At 43.1% G+C, this 16655-nt stretch overlaps 1 protein-coding gene across 1 annotated transcript; it reads left to right on the top strand.

Moving 5' to 3' along the window:
- The first annotated feature begins 2401 nt into the window (after nucleotides 1-2401).
- On the top strand, nucleotides 2402-4709 carry med10 (mediator complex subunit 10). Its single transcript, XM_070921936.1, has 4 exons — nucleotides 2402-2616; nucleotides 2705-2788; nucleotides 3332-3434; nucleotides 3895-4709. Exons 1-4 carry the CDS (start codon nucleotides 2495-2497, stop codon nucleotides 3988-3990), a joined length of 405 nt encoding a protein of 134 aa, XP_070778037.1. The 5' UTR covers nucleotides 2402-2494; the 3' UTR covers nucleotides 3991-4709.
- Nucleotides 4710-16655: the final 11946 nt, after the last annotated feature.

Genomic DNA, 16655 nt, shown 5'->3' with positions numbered 1-16655 from the left:
CCAGCTTCCTCGCCTTAATCTCCGGGGTGCTCAGGATGTTGGTTTCGTTGGCGGTCTGACAGTGTTTGTTGGCGTTGTTTTTCTGGTTCCCTTTGGTCCCCTTTAACGAGCCCTGGTGGTGCTTTGGGTCCTCGGTGTCTCGGTCGTGCAGGCGGATCAGACCGATCTTCCGCAGTAGGGTGGCCATAATTTTTATAGATCTATATTTCTCCGCCGATCCCCCCACACAGGGGCAAGATTCACTCTTTCAACTCGGCTCCCGCTCACAGAGAAGACCTTTACTGATGCTGAGTATTAACCTTGCTGTACCGCAATCCCCCCTCCGTTCACTGCAGCCTCAGGATGAACACGACCGGGGAGCCTGAGCCGCTCTCTCCTCAGTGCATCATCTCGACGCGGCTCCACTAAAGAGAAAGCAGCGAAACAACAAATAAATGCGAGTGCAGATGAACACCCGCTTACAGACCAACATAAAGACAGTTTTTTGTCAGAATAGAGCACTGAATGACTGAATCATTTGTTTTTCCCACAAGTGGACCGACATCATGACTGTGACTGCGGTTGTGCAATGATAGGACGATGCTTTACGCAGAGGCACTGAGGTGGTCTTCTAACACATTTTAACAGAAGGGTGCATTAACAGAGCAACAGATACACACTACAGGGGAATCATAGAAGGAACCGTAGGCTACCGGAAGGAACAATAAGGGAGGTTAAAGGCTGTTACATGAACATACATGACAACATAAATGAACAGGAGACACACTCGACTCCTGTAGGACATGCATAGAAACATAGGATATGGTTGATTAAAATACATGAATATACATATTACTATGGCAACTACAAACTGAGTGTAAAGACGCGACAAGCTGTTAAAACACTATGGAATATATTATTATAGGAGATTGAAATAGTACCACAAAGCCCGATGAAATCACCATAAGATCACTGCGCGTCCACAACATACATCCTGAGCTGTAGGTGCCTATCATGAGAATATCATACGTTTCCCTTTATGTGCGTCCTCAAGCACACACAGACGCAATGTTAGACCCGCAGTCCGACAGCAGCCCCGGTGCTTACCGTAGACGGGTGAAATTCGGAGCGTGTCCGTTTAACGTCCCGTTGTGTAGACCGGACACCGATCCCGCTGTGTGTAAAAAGACGAAATGGCTCCACCATTCAGTAGCTAGACCTGCCTGACGGTGGGAGCTGCAGTGAGGAGGAGGAGGTGGTGGTGGAGGAGGAGGAGGAGGAGGAGGAGAGCCTTTGATGTGTGTGCAGCTGCGGCAGCTCCAGCTTTAATGCAGCCGAGGACAAACCAGCCCCCGGTAATCCTTCTCAGCCCGGTTGCTCTCACCGGCGAAGCTGCGACGGCTACTTCGTTTCAAAATAAAAGACCCGGAGTTAGGTCACACGTTCAAGGCAAACCCAGCACCAATATGGGTATGGAGAAATGCTAAAAGGTAGACAAAAATAACATATATTGCACCATATAACCAATGATTCCGATGCACCAAGAACGAATTACATGAATGAATGGACATTAAGAGCAGTTCCACAGTGTTTGAACATTTACTTACTCAGACAGAAATAGCATCATTATTAATCTACAGTGACTCTATCTCGAAAACATCTATTTAAGGCCAACACTTGTGGTACAACTCTATTCCACACATAAAACGTAGTGGTGGTTCATACATAGACTACATCATCCCTGGCCTGTGCAAGGTGCTGTAACTGTCAATATAACATTACCTTTATTTTGAAATCTCATGGTTGATTTCCTGTTTTTTTTTTCTCCTGTTAAAATCTGTGCAACTTGGCATCCCTGTGCTAAACTGAAAAAAGTACAGGCTAGGCAGAAGGAAGATGTGAGAGTTGAAATGTCAACATCACTGACATTCACTTTCGCTTTTAGTCTCCCATCTATCACAGTGCAGTCAGCACATGCACATGCTTACACTGAGCAAAGGGGTATACTGTACTGTGGGCAGACCTCAGCATTATTGTAGAGGTTCATTGGAAAAAATTGACCCTTTTCCTTGATTACTGAATGCGTTGATATATTTAAACAACAGGGTGAACTTCAGTCCTCAGCCCCTAGTGACCCTAGCCTACAACCATGGGCCATTATAATAGATTTCATAGGTACAAACATTATTTCATAGCACATATTTCCAAAATTAAATAGCATATATCCTCAATATGATTTAAATAACATTAGTCTGCAGCTGTGAACTCAAGTCTTGTCAAAGAGGCTTCTTCCTGACTGGCAGCACGACATTTAACGACAATTTGTCATTGGTTGTTACCTCGGTAGCAGAACAGTACCCACAGCGATTGGCTATTTCATTACCGTAAAGCAGTTCGGCGTTGTGGCTGTCGTGGAGTCGGTGGCTATCAGTAAACAGCGAATATCTGACAAAGGGATTCTTCTAAACGGAGTAATTTCTATTTATTTTTAGTGGTTCGGTAACAGTTTATTAAGATGGCCGAAAAATTTGATAATCTGGAGGAGCATCTGGAGAAATTTATCGAGAATATTCGACAGTTGGGAATCATAGTCAGCGACTTCCAGCCTAGCAGCCAAGCAGGACTCAACCAAAAACTGTGAGTCATGTTTTATTGAAAACGTTATAACCATACGAGTCTGCACAAAAGCATTATGTTTACCTGTTCTGCTCATTTTTCTTCGCAGAAATTTCATGATATCTGGACTGCAAGACATCGAGAAGTGCCGTCAACAGCTTCATGAGATCAACGTACCGCTGGAGGTCTTTGAGTGAGTCCAGCTGTCATTGTTGTGCCTGTCCGACTTTATAACCCATATAATAGTATTTTCTTTACACCTCTCCCGTTCCCTGTCATCGCTGTATTGCCGCGATTACACGTATTTGTTGCGTGGAGATAATACATAACGTTATGCGTTAAAGCCACGCCGAACTCCATTCAAAAATCTGACGATTTTATAGTGTCGTTTCTTGTCCGCAATTCTGGTAACGTTACGTGCCTCATATTACTTTTATTCTGGATTGTTGAGAGTCACTTTAACATTCGACATACACGTACTATAAAATAACCCTTCAAATTTAAAGAATTTTTTGTTTCTCTTCATAGTGTACTGTAGGTGCTGAAAGAACACTTGCTGGTATAAGTAGATCATACATGATTTAAAAAACTCTGGAGAGTCATATATTTTAGAGTGAGCCGGTGCCAGGAAGCAAGGCCAGCTTACTAAGTTAGCAAATGGAATTTATAATTCCATATCTGAGATTCCTAGCTTCATCACAGTTCCCTTGACTGATATTATGCCTTGTGTTTGTAGATACATTGACCAAGGTCGAAACCCTCAGCTGTACACCAAGGAATGTCTGGAGAGAGCCTTGGCGAGGAACGAGCAGGTCAAAGGGAAGATTGACACCATGACGGTAAGAGATAATGCCAGGGTCACTGAGATCCCCCACCGATGACACTGCAAGAATAAACAGAGCCTCCCAAGCATATGTAGGAATTCCTAAGAAGATAAAAAAAAAAATGCCCCTTTCAAGGATCATCTTCATGATACAAAGAGCCATGCACTCAAGATAGCCCTCTCTCTTAAAGTGGCCTTGTTCTTCATGATAAATGAATTGTCTTTGGACACAGTGCTTAAATCTTTCGTCAGTAGAAGTTCTGCTCCACAAATCAGTTAATTGATATATTTAGTCTATATTCAGTTGTGTCTAATGTTTTGTTGTTTTGTTATTTGGCGACGCAAATGGCCACAAGGCAGATTGTACCATGTCCTTGGTATAAACATCATACATAAGTTTAGTTACCTTCCACATGAAATGATAAGCAGTTATATTTCAGTCATAAACCAACCTCTACTGTTGTATTTTATTACAGAAATTCAAGAGCCTTCTAATCTCCGAGCTCAGCAAAGTCTTTCCAGAGGAGATGTCCAAGTATAAGGCTATACACGGTGAAGATGCCCCCTCCTAGTGACTGCCGCACCATGACCCCTGACCTTCAACCTGTGACCCTTGAAGTGAAAGCCTGAATGGAGTTTGACAGAGCAGGATGCTCTGTGGTTGCCAGCAGAATATGATAATAACCCATGATTATTTTTCGCAAATATTGTGACGCTGTCGCTGACTAGTGCCCCGAGGGTGGCAGTTTTATTTCTGCCCAGCACCCTGACTCAGCCAATCCTCTCCTTTCTCTACATTTAGACTTAATTTAAAGAAATGCAAATCAAGTATATGGGAGATGCGGAGAGGAGAAAGAAATAATTTTCTGCAGTGGGTTGGTATGTTGCCAGGAGACACATTTGTTTTTAATGTCCCTGCTGATGCATGGACACTGAGTTAGCAGCAGAAGGGATTTCCTACAACTCCCAACTGTACAGAAGAGCTGCAAGGCACCTGTCTGAGTCTGCATTAAGGAATTTACTCCATCAGTTGTACATACAGTATATTTATACTCTTACACTCTATCTTTTTGTAATGCCTCCTAATCATTGTGCAACATGCATTTGTACCACACTCAGTTCATAACATTTTGTATCAAGCTCAGGTTTCCAATGGCCACATTATTGAATGCAAATGTTATTTGATGGTGATTCTGTGCCTGATCACTTGACATGGTCAGAAATGAGTCCACTCTTTATTTGTAACTTGTTTGTATTATAATTTTTTGTTATTAAACGATCCTTGTCGGACTGATGCTGTGTTTTGTCTGTTTCGTTACAATCACGAAAAGAGGACATTTTTGGCGACAGATATCAATCAAAAAGGTCACTTGTATTTTACAGCATTAGTCATAACATAAGATGATACAAATTGTATTGTATCAAGAAAATCTTTAATATTTTTCAAGCATTCATGGAGCATTGTGAGCTGTTACTGTAAAAAAAAATATAGATGTACAGTAGGTTGGGCTTATACTCACTAGGGTGCAATATTATTGAGGGCAGGTATTTTGTGCCATTATGAAATGTCAGTGTAGTATTTGACTATTAATCAAGAACATGTTTCCCATAAATTTTATTTTTAGGGATGGAAAAACTAAAAAATATTAAAATACTCCACTGACAACTGCTGAAACGAGTGCAACTATTTCTACTTTAAGTATTTTCCTCACCTAACTGTGCTGCTACTGCTACCAAAAATAATAAAATATAGTTAGTGGTAGTTATGTGGAATTCCTCTGAAATCCATGAATCAAGATGGTTTTCAAAGGGTTCACATGCAGAGTTGAAACATGGGTAAATGTGTTAGTGGGTCACCTGCAGACATGACCTGCATGGACATAGTGTTGTATCAGTGATGCGTTGAGGGTCACTCATCTCAAGTGTCTCCTCCAGAATGTCTTGCGTTGTAACTATAGAACTGCCTGTGTGTAAGACGGGGACAGTTGCTCTGGAAAAAGACAGGGCTGTGTCATCAGGCGGGTCGCGGCCCAACACGCCTCCTCCTGCTGGGGCTAAACCACGACGACACGCCCCTCTGACCCCGGAGGCCGGTCCTCTGGGACAGAAGGAGGGAAATGAGCCTTGTTATTGGTTTGTGATCTACGCAGCTAAGTAATGCAGACAGCCCTCTTCCCTCGCTGTCACTCTTCCCCGAGGATTTCCGAACACGCGTCTCGTTTAGTCAGCCGTGGTTTAATGAGTGCTCAGCCTCCACCTTTTATTGATGGAAGAGGTGAAGAATTCTGTTTCTTATTTGTTTCTCAACTGGCTTTTTAGATGATATAATACACCTGCTTGGTACTTACAGCCTAAACATATTTCTGTGGAACATTAAAATCTTACTCTCTTCATTCTTGGTTGTTAAGGGAATAGTTTGACATATTAGGAAATGCTTGTATTTGCTAAATTGCACAGAGTTACATGAGAAGATTGATACCACTCTCATGTCTATACAATAAATATAAGGCCACAGCCAACAGCTGGTTAGCTTGGCTTAGCACAAAGACTTGAAACAGGGGGAAACAGCTTGCCTGGCTTTGTCTGAAGGTAACGAAGCTTACTAATAAACATATTATATTATATATATTATACATGTTATATCTGGCACACAATCCCCCATAAAAGCGCAATTTGCTATAGGCGGATTTTGTTACCTTCAGACAGAGCCAGGATAGCTGTCTCCCCTTGTTTTACCACACACGAGTGTTATTGATCTTCTCATCTAACTCTCTTCAAGAAAGCGAATAAGCATATTTATTAAAATGTCAAACTAGTCAGACTATGGGCACATTTTCATGTAAAGCTGTCCTTGCCATGCTTTTGGCAAGGACAGCTGTGTGCACATCCACAAAACCTTTATTGGATAGGTGCTAGACACACACAAAAAAAACCAATACAAAAGAAAGCTTGAAGGGAGCTCTGATTCCAGCATGCAGGTACCTTTCTTTTGTCTTCCCATGTTCATACAGTGCCAAAGTATGTTTTCCATTAATTAGAGTAAAACACTCTGGTATAATTTGGGAATGATACATTGATGTTTTAAAACGTTTTATGATGCTTCACGTCACACCTTTAACACCAAAAAAACAAAGAAACAGGAAACCCATGACACTATCAGCAGAGTAAACTTGAGGTAGTGATCACCTCGCAGTACCTGTACTTCAGCAAGGATGCAAATATTCCTTTTTTTTTAGTCAGAGCACCTTGAACATCATTTATCAGATGCCGTCAGCCACCTCCATTTCTCTGCTCTTCATTTCTCGCCTATTTATACCCTTTGACCCGGGCTTCTTTGTCTGTGGATGACGAACATCCTCCCTGCAGCGAGTCACAGCGGCGCTGGCCAAGGGCACCCTTTCAATCCAATAACAAGCCATTTCGGAGAGATGAGAAAAGAAATTAAATGCTGTTTTTATCCAGCTTGTGGTTGTGTCGGCGCACCATGACATTTCTTTTCACAGGGTGACACTCTGCCTGTGTGTGTGGATGTGTGCCGTGATGCTTGACTAACCAGAAAGGGGGGAAGGAGAGGGAGAGACTATTGCACTGTAAATATGTCTCCCTATGAAATGCTTAGGTGTGTTGAATGACTCATCCAAGGTGACTGAGTCTTTTCTCTCTCCACCCTGAACAAACATCCTCCTCCTTTACTTAGGTTACCCTCTTTTTCAGTGGTCTTCTTCTGGCGGCATCTTTCTCTGCAGTGGTGTGTGCTGGAAGTATGTCATTGGTGTCGATTGAAGTGATTCATGTGGAGGTGGACTCTCTTCCCTTTTGTTATTTGCCGTTCTCATAGGCCTGAAGGGTACTTTAACGCAGGAGGACATATAACACACTGGGTGGAGTAAATACTGTAATTGCTAGACCCTGTGATATTTCATTTTGTCTGCTGGAAGGGCCCTCCTATCTCCAATTTCATGGTGTAAATGGGACACCCAACAAATTGATTTCCAAAAACAAAGGAAGAAGAGTGCGCAGCGCCGCTGACTTTGTCCTGCAGGTATCACATCGTGAAGGAGTGCTTGGTCCGGTATCAGCTGACTGCAGTCTCTAAATACTTAATTCAATTCCCTGAAAACATGAATTTAGGTCAAAGAAAAGGCATTAAACCATGACATGCAATACTATTTGTTTATGTGTGATCGAACTATACATTTGTTTGATGAAGCCTTGTATCTTGAAAAGGTATTTAACTCGAAAGACTAATGACCTAATGTTACCTCTTGCCCCCATAAAAAGAGAATGTCTTTATTCATTGTATTATTGTCAGTCGTTTTTGTTTAACGCTAATTGTCAGACTTTTCAGGTTAATTCTAGTGAGGAAGTCATTTTACTTTTACTTGAGTAAAATACTCTCGTGCTCTTTCCATCCCTGTCAGTTTGACCAGCTTTAACAACTCTACAGCTTCCTGTGGTGTTTGGTCTTCCCTGTTCTGCCTCCCTTTGTTAGCATCATAGTGTGGTAGCTCGCCACTTGACTGGGATCAGTCTGTCACGCTGGGTGACATTTAACCTGTGAAGGTCTTGGGCTTGTGGAGGATGGTGTTCATTAAAGGCCTCTGAAAACAGGTTATAATGTAAGTTGTAGTTCCTGCATCATTAAACACGTCAATGCGATGAGGTTTTCTACCTCAGGAGCACGAGTGAAACAGAAGTTCTGGTTTCACTTTGACTTGAGTGTACTGAGTTCTGCTTGTTCTACCCTCCGTCATGCTGTCTCGAAGCCTTTCCTCTCGGTGTCTGTGGACCGTTAGAGGCTTGGCCGGGCTCCATCGTTTGTGTAATGCATCACATTTTCTCTATTTTTCAAATTGTATCTTCATGCAAATGCTTTTGGGAGTTTGGGGCTGGAACGGCAGTTGAAATGTAAAATCCTCCCTGTGCCCTTGGGTTGGCGCAGGGAACACAAAGGCGGGGGCTGGGGCCTTTGATGCTATTAGCATAACGTCTTTCTGATGCTAATGCTAAGTGCCTCGGACTGACTGCTGGAGCTCACACGGCCCACAGCCACGACGGGCTCGCACGGCTGCTGATCGCCCTTTTCTCTAGCATTGTGACTACTGACTGTCTTGCCTCAGCTTAGTGTCATTCACCTTCTCAATGAAGGTCGGGAGGCAGACCCCCTCTTCCTTCTGTCGCCCCGGTCACCATGGAAACACCCCTCCCATTCGTCGTCACCCACCCCTTCCCTCTCCTCTCTGGACAATGGCTTTTGCTCTGTGTGTGTGTGTCCAAGTGCCGTATTGTAAATGTTAAAAGTGTGTGTGTGTGTGTGTGTGTGTGTTGGGGTAATGGACCCTATTTCATCACAGCTGATTTGTGTTGGTGATTCTACAGCACTCCAGCGCTCAGATATGAATTGTAAAACACATCACAGCAGGAGTTACACTCCTACGTACTGCGCTCTGAACATCTATTGACTCCACAAACACACACACACACACACACACACACACACACACGCATACAGAGGCACACAGTGTGAGTCAAGTCAAAGAGCCCTGCTGTGGAGGTGAGCAGGGCCTGATTGTGTTGCAAACAGTAATGAGACACACACCACAAAGGCTGGTGAGGAGCACGACTATTATACCTTTTGGACCCTCTCAGGGGTGCCGGTGTATATGTGTGTGTGTGTGTTTGTGTAATGGCCAATAATGGGATGATAAAGACACTAAATGAAAACTATAAATTAGCCCAATGATGCTTCTCGCACCTGCCGCAGCAAAGCACCTGTCAACAACAGCAACTGAATTATTGCGCTAAAAAAAACACAGCACAGATGGAAGTTAATAGATGGAAAATATGACTTTCATCTCCGCTTTGTGGCCCAACTGCCTTCTTCTGAATCTTCTCTCTCTGATTTGCTGACAAGCAGTAAGAGTGGGAAGTGAACAAAACAGAAAAAGAGACAGAGAGAACGGAGATAGAGAAGGGGGGAGGGGGGTGTAATAATTTCCCCCTGGTTTAATTATCTGAGTCTGTAGACGGCCCTGCTCATTCTCTCTTGTCGTTAAATGTTAGAGGTGAAAATGTGAGCCGTCTGTGTGTGTACACCTGTGTGTGTGTGTGTGTGTGTGTGTGTGTGTGTGTGTGTGTGTGTGTGTGGTTATGTGATATTCTTACGCCTGTGTGTGTTGCAACAGAGCGCAGCAGCAGGGCTGAGCAGGGAATAGCCTTATCCCGCTGTAATGTTTAAACTTTGCTCATTACACAGTGAAAAGAGGAAATCGATCATTTTCATCCCCCGCTGTCACTGTGTGATTACACAAGTCAATGAGCCATCATATTCATAGTTATGATTTACTGTACACTTGTGTGCTACTCCCTGCGACGCACCTCGTATGATTACGGCCTCTAAAATGGTTCTCCCTCTTCAAACAGCGCATGGGAAGACAGTCAGAGGAGATTCTCACATTCTTATAACCACTGTGATGTTGGTGTTTGCCAGAGGCTGTTTTGGCCTGAGGCCGTGTGTGTTTTCAGGATATCAAGACAAGTGCTGGGGGAATCCCGCTTCATTATATATTGGTTGTTCTTGTTTCTTTCTTTCAAATTCTGTCTGTCTTGTGGTTGATTTTATTTTATATCTTGTCTGTTGTTGTTAAACAGCGATACACCTTTTTCACGGCAGACATGGTGACTCTCCGTGGCATGAAAAGCACAGACTAACTAACTAATTACGTGAAAGATGGCTCAGTCCAATTGAGTGTCCTGGTTAGGCAGCACACACAATTGCAGGACACTGGAACCACCTAAATAGAACGCAGCCGTTATTAATGACACTCGTGCTTTTCTTGCTGTGACACGTCAATGTGTCTGCTGTGAAAAAGATGTCACAGATCATTGCAAACATTTTTTTCATCACTAAAGCGGCACTTATTTTCCTCTATATACGTACTGTGGCTAATGTCGCTAATGCTAACCACCAAGATTTTATTTGATCAATTTCAACCTAACCAAAAAAAAAAAACACTAGTGGGCTTCAATACAATTTTGGTGTACTTGTAGCTACTTTGAGTATTTGTCTTTTTTTGTTACTTTACACTGTAGAGGGGAACATTTCCCTTTTTACTGCACTACAATAATCTGATTGCTGGAGTTAGTTGTTCTTTGTTTCTTTGCAGATTAAGACTGTACACACAAAACATAGAACTACCCAACAACACATGAAATAGTTAGCTCCAGTGTTCAGGCATCAGTAATAATAATCCAATAATAACGCTTTGAAAGAGGCAATTCAAATGTTTCATCACTTAAGTCCTTTTTCAAGCAAAAATGCTAAACATGACTTAGTTCAACCACTCAAATGTTTTATTTGTCTTATATGACTGAATATCTTTGGGCTTTAGACTGTTGGTCGGCATAAGATACATCATTGCCTGTGCAGCATGCATTGTAAGGAAAAAGCGCCGGACACTGATTGTCGTGAACAGCGAACATGAGAAGCCGTAATGAACCAGGCTGAATCACAGTTGTCCGTATTAGTGGAACAGAATGCATTTCAAGGAAAATGTTGCAGATCATTTTAAAATAGCTGTGTGAGATTAATAGGCGGTGTCCCAAGTGGTTGAGTGAAATGTTAATTTGTTTCTTGAATAATTTCCCCTATAGTCAGCTGCTACACACCTCTATTGTCCTCAGGGTGTCTCTTTTATCCCTATGGACACACACACACACACACACACACACACATACACACACACATACACACACACATACCAGGCTCCATAAAACTCACAGCCACGCCTTGCCTTTGTTTCGCCATTTGGCTTCAACTTCTGTCTTCTGCTTTGACCCCCGCAGAGGTCGTCACATCAATGCCAAGCTGGTCGAACCCCTCCCCAGCAAACACGCAGCGCGCACACATCCCACCCCAAACAAGGTGACCTGGCCACATGCACATCACACGAACTTCCACCCACGCACATCTGACCACGAGCCAGCCCTATACATCAGCCGTGCTAAAACTGGTTTTATTTTAATGAGCAAAAATAAGTCTGGGAAGAAGCCAAAAAGATTAAAAATAAAACCCAGACTCCAAAGCAGTTCCTCAGAACTCTAGATTACAAACAAGATGTGGTCTTTGGATCAACCGTTAGTTGATAGTTGAATGTTTTTGTCAATGTTTTTTAATCCTTTCCTCTCTTTCAATGCATTCTGATTTTATGAGTTTACTGCTGTTCTCTGCAAAAAAGTATTATTGTTTTGGTGGTCTGCAGTGTGGTAGGGCTGACCGTCGGCAGATCACTGGGGAGTCTTTGTAGAAACCCTGAGTGAAGCATTCTGGGAGTTCTTGGGGATGCCGGTTGCCCTGGTCTTGGGGGGAAGATGGATACAAGATGTATAATGGACATATGTGTGTGTTTGCAGGGGTCATGTGTGTGTATGTGTGTGTGTGTGTGTGTGTAGAGGAGGGGGGTGGTTTGGGACAAAATGAGGTTGCCACCAGCATAATGAGGGCAGACGTGTGTGTGTGTGTGTGTGTGTGTGTTTGTGTGTGTGTGTGTGTGTGTTTCAATATGACTGGCCACTGTATAATGGGCCAAGTAGGCCATATTGTTTCCGGCTCGTGCTGAAGTCCCTGTGGCAGCAGATGTGGTGTTACACAGCAACAACAAAAGCTCATTAATCACTGTCTATAGAGTGTGTATTTGTGTGTGTGGATTCTTGTTCTGCTGGGTTGTTTTGCATGCATGCAGTTTTTTTTCTGTATGCCTCTTCAGTCTCTGTGTGTGTGTTTTTGTGTGTGCATATTTGCAAGTGCGTACATTTTGATCTGATAGCGGGCCAAAGAATGTATGTGTGAAACAGTGTGTGTGTGTGTGTGTGTGTGTGTGTGTGTGTGTGTTGGAACAGGTGGGGTCTTCACAGTAGTCTAATTCAAAGTCTAGCTGGCGGGCTATTATGTGACACCAACATCATAAAACACCAGTAACAGCTATCGCTACTCTGTACACACATACACACACACACACACACACACACACACACACACAAACATTCATGTCTCAGCTTGAAGCATCATTCATCTCCAGTGATTCAGAACGGTCTTATAGAAATGATTTACACCATTAAGGTTAACACAATTTAGTGTGATGTGAAACACTTAACAAAAGCAAACAGACACATACACACACACACACACACACACACACACACACATACACAAAATCCTATTTTGAGCTGGGAAAAGGTGTAGAGAGGCCTGCGGTAATCTGATAAACACGACTCCCTTTGTTCTGTTTCTCCGGATCCTCCCTACAATTACGTGCAATATTTGATCAGGTCAGAGGCAGTTTGTCCTGTGTTGCCCACACACACAAACACACACACCTCCTCGTGGATGACTCAAACCCACACTGCCTGAACCCACCTGCTGCCTACACTTGACTTATTCTAAAGTAGTGAATGGACAAAAGAAGCCTAATCATCCCTCATTTGTCACCCACTCTCTCTCTCTCTTTCCTGCCTCTCTTCTAACTTGTGTCTTCATCAGCGCAGACTTTCTGTCCTCACTCGAGGTGGGTGGATCACGACGATGTTTGCAGACGGCTTCTCTTAATGACTTTTGATCGAGATGTTCCAGCAGTGATCATCCAAGTCCAAATGATTCTGGAGGAGGTCCAGATGTTGGCTTACGGTCTCAGTCGCTCAACCTCACAGCGAAATGGATGAGTTTCATTTCCACTTTAATGCTGTATTCCCCTTCCAAGGGCAAGAATACGAGATTTGTCATGAATAATGCTGTTCATTTTGCATAGTAAATATTGCTCAAGGCCATGATTTGTTTTGAACTGTGAACTTCATCGGTTCAGAAATTCAAGCATGGGTAAAGATGAGGTTACCCACATGTTTACAATTTTCTTGCGTAACCTCTTGCAGTCTTGTGAATAATGGCTTTGACTCTAACAAACGTCAACAACAACAACATACTGTATATGTCATAACTTCTTGTGTTTTTAAATGTTTCTGAATACTCAAACTTGAAACTTGAAAATATTTGAGATTTTCAATGTGGTCTCAGACTTTTGGACCCCACTGTACATGTGCGCATATGTTCAGTAGCAAAGACTGAAGGACTGCGATGTTCTTAAACCACCAAAAAAAGTGATAGCAACAAAGTCAAGGTGGCTGAATTGGTGTTAATAAAGCATGAATCCTAGAAAGTAGCTAGCAGCTAGCCCTCGCTTCGCAATCATCATGACAAAAGATGGAATCATTGTCATCATGATACATTTCCAGAGCAGTAAAATCCTTCCTCATAAAATGCAGTGCAGTGTTTGAAATGTCATCACTAAATAAAGTGAGTTGAAGTGTGCAGGATTTCTGTCCTTTTTTGGCCTTCCACACCTGTCATTAAGACTTTTTGGAGTCGTTTCTACAACTGCCATTTTGGGATGGCATTGAAAAATGATGTGACGTCACCAAACCTCATGAACCGATAAGAATGGTACAGGTGGAACTGTCCCACCCTAACAGGTGCTACTAAGCTAAAAGGAGGGTGAGATGTCAAATGCGGTCCTTGGAAGAGGCCAAATCAGGCTTGATAAATGAAAATATCGTGTATCGTGTTGTAAAGTGGTGCTGACCGATTGAAACATATATTTCATTAATTGTCAGTATTTTAAAGTCAACTGCAGAGTGAAAAAGTAAATTAATCTAATTGAAATGTTTGATTAAAAGTACAATTAGTAATCGGATTTAGGGACTTGCTGCAATTCCTCCTTTGGTTAAATACCTTGGCCTTTGAGAATACGAAGCTTTGATTGTTATTTAACCACTGGTCAGACCTGCGAGTTGTTAATAGTTGCTGTGTTGACTGCAGACTGCTGTAGAAATAGCCTCCTGGAAGGCTCTGGAGTGTTTTTGGTAGGACACGACCAAGGAGAGCTTAGTCTGGAATCACACCAAGCCAGTCAGAAAAGTAGCAGCTTAGGGAAGAAAACGCTGCTGGTATCAGCATGTCACGTAACAGTTTCACTGGCTGCGTCCAACAGACCTCAGTGCCAAACACCTAAATCCTACTGTGTGTTACCTTCACGGCTGCTGCGCTTCGCCCTCCACACCTGCTGTTCACCAAACACACACACAGTACACTTTCACACTGCGGCGGAAGCCAGAATGAGCTTGTTCCCGGAGTAAAACATAGAGCCTCCGGTCATCCCTCAGACGCCCCTTTCAGTCAGTCAGTGTATCGCCGCCTGGCTAAGCCTAAGCTGTCAAATTTAGACCCAGTTAGCTTGTGCTCACAGGGCGAGCAGCTTAATGGCTTGTCCTGACTGTCAGAGCGTCAGTGGCAACACTGGCTGAGTGTTACATAACACTACGTCATGGAACTGGATGTGGCCTTTCTCTGTTACTCACAGCTGGAAGACTGCTGCTCTTGGAACCGCGACATTTTGAGACATAATTCTAATGCCATGCCAGTGTTCAGCCTTTGGACAAGTTAATCTGAAATTAAGATTTGTGCTGTCCTCAAGGAACCTTTCTGAGCATTGTGGTGAATCACCGCCGGACTCATTAGACCTGACAAATACCTGCAAAGACAGGGTCATCAAATATTAAAGGTTTTTTCATGTAAGTTGGACTATTTTCACCTTTCAAGCCCCAAACCAAACACTTTTTTTGAGAGAGAATGCACTCAGTCAGCTTCATGAATAAGTTACGTTAGTGCAGGTTTAAGGATTGGAAATGGTTAAAAGGACCTACATTTTTCCTGCTTCCCCCGATGTATGGCTGTGGCTGTGAAAGTGTCTCCTCCAGGTCTAGAGAAAGCGATGACTGTGAGTTAGCAAAGCAGCAGGGAGGGGCAACAACACCTACTTACAGTAATGATGCATGCCCGAAACAATCCTTCCAGACAGGGCTGAAGAAGGCCTCGGTTCTGCCTTACATGCCTGCTGCACACCAGGCACCACAATGCATCAAAATCAGGGAATATGTGAGTGTGTGTGTGTGTGTGTGTGTGTGTGTGTGCTCCTGCATCTGTGGACATGCTTGTGTGACTGCCAGCTCTACCTGGGTGACGTATAGAAATTACACAGGAGGAAATTTATAATTGCCTTGTTGCTTGCGCACCAGTCTCTGGAGTATTAAGGTAGGAGGAGGTGGATGGATGTGGAAGTGGAGAGGAGGGGGTTATTTTAAAGTGCACAGTGGTGAGATGGCCAGATTTAGATAGGCAGAAAACTGCTGACTTTTCCTACAACGTCAGCACGTAGGTTCAGGGCAGAGGAATTAAGAAAGCCGAGGAATAAGGTGGAATAAGGGAAGTCCGTGTGGGAAAAGGCAGTTTTAAAAGAGAAACCTCGTCAAGCTCGTCCCAATCAGCAAACATGTACAGACATTCATGTCCCCCTCAGGATGAATTGTAGTAAATTTGGTGATCCCTTAACTTTTCATCTAGCACCATTATCAGGTCAAAGTTTCAGTTTGTCCAGTACTTCGGTTTGTCACAAAATACCTGTAAAACTAACAACATTCCTATCAGCCTCAGCTGTACGTTGTGTGGTTAGTGCTTTTTTTAGCATACTAACATGCTATACTAAGCTTGTGAACATGATAAACATTACACCTGCTCAATATAAGCATATTAGCATTATCATTGTGTACATGTTAGCATAGTCTCTCATAGACACGCCTATCTCCACACTTTGTTTTAGCGCTGTGCCAGCGCCAGAGAAAGGTCTGGCTCAACCCATTATCATTCTGGGAATGGGGAAAAAGCCCTGTAAGCAGCAACGGTGCCCTTGCAAAATGGTAACACGCAAATAGCGGAAGGGGAGGAGAGTTCCGACTGAAATAGTCAGCCAATGGCAGACTTATACCAACAGCCTGCTTCCTGTGAGCCAGACAAATGTTAGCATTATGTTGGCATTCAGCTCAAAGTACAGCCTCACAGAGCTGTGTGGCTGTCGACTCTTAGTCTTGTTTAATCTGTCTCTTGTGAGTCCCCCCAACTGTAGTGTAAGTGTACTACTAAATCTCTGGGGTGTCCCTTTAAGAGTTGAGTGGAGGGGCAAATTAGGATATGGTCCTCACATTTGAAACACATGCATGCAAATTACAAAGACCAAAACCATAATTTGGTAAAATGTATAGGCTGATAATGTTAATTGCTATGACACACTGTAAGTGCAGGATTCATATCCCAGGAAAAATTGTCATTATCCCTTTAAAGGTTTATTTGACACAG

This window comes from Enoplosus armatus, chromosome 16, assembly GCF_043641665.1.
Source record: "Enoplosus armatus isolate fEnoArm2 chromosome 16, fEnoArm2.hap1, whole genome shotgun sequence".
NCBI lineage: Eukaryota > Metazoa > Chordata > Actinopteri > Centrarchiformes > Enoplosidae > Enoplosus > Enoplosus armatus.
Note: the sequence above shows the minus strand (reverse complement) of the source record. Positions and strands in the feature narration are given on the sequence as shown.

Excerpts from the sequence above, each read along its gene's own strand:
- med10 (XM_070921936.1), top strand. The coding sequence starts at position 2,495 with ATGGCCGAAAAATTTGATAATCTGGAGGAGCATCTGGAGAAATTTATC. Across the intron at positions 2,617-2,704 it reads GCAGGACTCAACCAAAAACT|AAATTTCATGATATCTGGAC; the intron begins GTGAGTCATGTT and ends TTTTCTTCGCAG. Across the intron at positions 2,789-3,331 it reads GTACCGCTGGAGGTCTTTGA|ATACATTGACCAAGGTCGAA; the intron begins GTGAGTCCAGCT and ends TTGTGTTTGTAG.